The sequence below is a fragment of the Cucurbita pepo genome, unplaced genomic scaffold (assembly GCF_002806865.2).
Source record: "Cucurbita pepo subsp. pepo cultivar mu-cu-16 unplaced genomic scaffold, ASM280686v2 Cp4.1_scaffold002192, whole genome shotgun sequence".
Taxonomy (NCBI): domain Eukaryota; kingdom Viridiplantae; phylum Streptophyta; class Magnoliopsida; order Cucurbitales; family Cucurbitaceae; genus Cucurbita; species Cucurbita pepo.
Window position 1 is genome coordinate 1 of NW_019648280.1, and position 3,222 is coordinate 3,222.

General features: G+C 33.8%; 1 protein-coding gene across 1 annotated transcript; it reads left to right on the forward strand.

Annotated features, from left to right (window-relative positions):
• Window positions 1-254: 254 nt before the first annotated feature.
• Window positions 255-3,207, forward strand: LOC111786631 (protein CLEC16A homolog; the record flags this gene model as incomplete). Its single annotated transcript, XM_023666864.1, is given in 4 exon segments — window positions 255-583; window positions 1,875-1,963; window positions 2,036-2,106; window positions 2,897-3,207. Coding segments are annotated over 4 exon segments (714 nt in total), but the record flags the coding sequence as incomplete, so codon positions are not given.
• Window positions 3,208-3,222: the final 15 nt, after the last annotated feature.

A 3,222-nucleotide genomic window follows, 5' to 3' on the forward strand; every position in this document is an offset into this window, starting at 1 on the left:
GCCTTATCAACTTTTAGCATGAGTTAGTTATTAAACCTGATATAGGCAATGATTTTTATATCTCCCAAAATTCTTAGTGGTTAGGCCTTCAAGGTACCTTTTTTGGCCTAGCTGCCTTCATAAGTGGATCGTTCCTTTTTCGATAGATTGCAGTAGTTTTAAGTTCACATATCTCTATTATTTGGGATTAAAAAATCTTTTTTAAATTATAGAATTTTTTTATTTATTTGACCAATTGTCGTTTGAACATCCAGGGAATTCAAATTGGAGCTGTCACTTCTCTATATTTACTTTGTTGCATTTTGCGCATAGTTAAAATAAAAGATCTGGCAAACACCATCTCTGCTGCCTTTTTTTGTCCATTGGATTCTTTCTCCCCACATTGTGAAGGCAGACTGATTGGAAATATGAATTGGTTATGTTGTGCAAATAGAAGCCAGTCATCAGGAAGTGATAGCATTGTAAGGCAGCCCTCGGATGCTGAGTCTTTAAGAAAAGAAGTATTATATTCTTCTACTCCTAAAACTGAGTTAGAAGGTGTGTCTACGAAAAATGGTTGTCGAGGCTCCCGCTTGGATTTGAGGTAACGTTTTAGCCAATTAGAGCTAGCTTAAAGTTCTCCTGTCATCTTATTCATATTCAAACACCCATCTCAACTTTCAACTGGAAAAGAGGTTTCAATGACTGAACTTATGCCTTTAAATGACTAATCAAGAGAAAATAAACTCATAGCATTGGCTTCCTGAACTCTGCAACATATGATATCTGAAATCACAATGTTCTATTTTACTTTTCGAAAGAATTTGGTTGCAAATAATTAGCTGCCAATTTTATTTATTTTTCCTACACTTCTACTGTTTTAGAGTTTTGCATTTTTCTTCTTCTCTTCATCACCTTGTAGGATTTGTCGTCTTGCCATGTTTTGAACTCCATGTTCTTTTTAAATAGTTCTTGTTTCTTGTAGAAAAATATGCAAGCGGTGGCACTAAAATTTAGTTCCTGCACCACAAAGTTTGGATCCCATTTACAGACTGGAGAAGTGTCTGGGCTTGTAGCTGACTTCCTTTTTTTTTTCTTTTTTTTTTTNGCACTAAAATTTAGTTCCTGCACCACAAAGTTTGGATCCCATTTACAGACTGGAGAAGTGTCTGGGCTTGTAGCTGACTTCCTTTTTTTTTTCTTTTTTTTTTTTGTAATTATTATGAACACCTTGTATAGGCTTTTCTTTTTGTTTTGTTTGTTTGTTTGTTTTTTCTAACCAGAAATGTTTTATTTATTTATTATTATTATTATTATCAACACCTCCATCAAACTATTTGTTCTACTTCCAACATTGTTTCTCTCTCTCATTCTTGTTTTTTCTTTCTTTCTTTTTTTTTTCAATACCAAATGTTTCAAGGGGGAAAAATCAATGTCAAATAAAAAGGAGCCATGCTAAAACCAAAAAGGTCTCCAATCAAGTAAAAGGAAACTTAAAAGATAATTATAAAAAGTCTTAATGATTGAGGCTCAAAGAGAGACATGCAACCTAAAATGAGCTCAAGGGTCCCCTTAAATCTCTTTGACTCGCTGAAACCTTGTTGTTCCTCTCGATCCAAATACCTTACAAAAGTTGAGTTGGGTGTTTGAATATGAATAAGATGACAGGAGAACTTTTGTGCATACCAGATCCAATCTGAAACTTCCAATTTCTATTTTCTAAAGTGGTTCTTGCAAATGTTAGAAACTCTTGATTCAATAGATTTTCTTTTTCCTTTCCCTTTATTGGGAGGCAGGTTGACTCAGCATAATATATGTACTCACATTAGTCCAAATAATATTTAATGTTTGTCAGCAATGTGTTCCAAAATATCCCAACATGTATGTTTTTGCAGGGAAGCTTTGCTTTCTCATATAACAACTGGGGACGATGTAGAAGTCTTGGGTGCTCTAAGTGTTCTGGCTACACTATTGCAGACTGAAGGTCAGATCAATGCAGTTATTCAACTTCCTTCACTCCGTTATTCTTTTCTTATCATGCATCCCATCTCTGTAGAGCTGGATGAATCAATGCTGGATGCTCTTGGAATCCTTCCTCAAAGAAAACAACATAAGAAATTGTTATTGGTACTCTTCCATGATATACAATATTGCAATTTTTGGACTCTTTCAATAGATAGCATGTGTTGGTCCTTTTCCATTATGTTCTCGTCAGGCTTAATTTTGTTTTCTTGACTGATATCAACGAACATTATTGAGCACTTCTCAAATGGACAATATGTGAAGAAAAAAAAAGTATGCCTGCCTGGCATTTCCATATTTTAATTTGATCTCTTGATACTTCAGATTTATGTAGCAATTTATTCATTTTTGATTGCTCCATCTATCACACTGAACTTGGTTATTGGCATTTTTCTAAATTTATTTTGAAATTATTTGCATCTGAACTTGTGATTTATTTGTTGTAATCTTGGAAGTATAGATATTTGAAGATGTATATCAGTTTATAATCCATTTCCAGTAGATTACAGCATTTTTGTCAACTTCAATGAAATAAATTTTAAGGCTGTTTGTGGGGTTGAATCCTCAATCACGTTGTTAACATTTTGGTCATCTTCAATGGACTCTGTAGTGTTAAATTTTTATTTGTATTTTTATATGCTTGTATGAATAAAGTTCGAAAAATTTGGGTCTGTAACTTTAAATTGAGTTTTATTCTTTCCTGATGCTCTTGCATATGTAGCTCTGTCTTGTCACTGTTTTTACATGTCGCAGTTTACGGCCATATTTGATCATGTTTTCAGAATTTGAGTACTTACTACCTGTTAAGAACCTAAGGTTATGCTGTTTTATTTTTGCACCTGCTTTTTGACAAACACGTTCAGACAAGTCTCAAATTATAAATTATATTCAACAGGAAGCCTTAGTTGGTGAGGATTCTAGCGAACAGCAACTCTTTTCTTCAGAAAACGCCTCATCGAAAGGTGGCATCGATGTTGAACTTGATGGTTACCTAAAGAAGCTTAAGGTACTCTTTTTGTCTTCCATGCTTCCACTAACCTTCTTACATGCTAATATTAAGAAAGAAATCATATTTCTTCGGCCTCTTATCGTTGACACATATTGCATACAAGAATTGTAATACTGAAAGGCTTTCAAGGGCTACTCTGATAATATTTTAGTTGCATTTCTGAAGTTAAAGTCTGGTTTTTTATTATGGCACCTTAGTTTGAGGACAAAAAG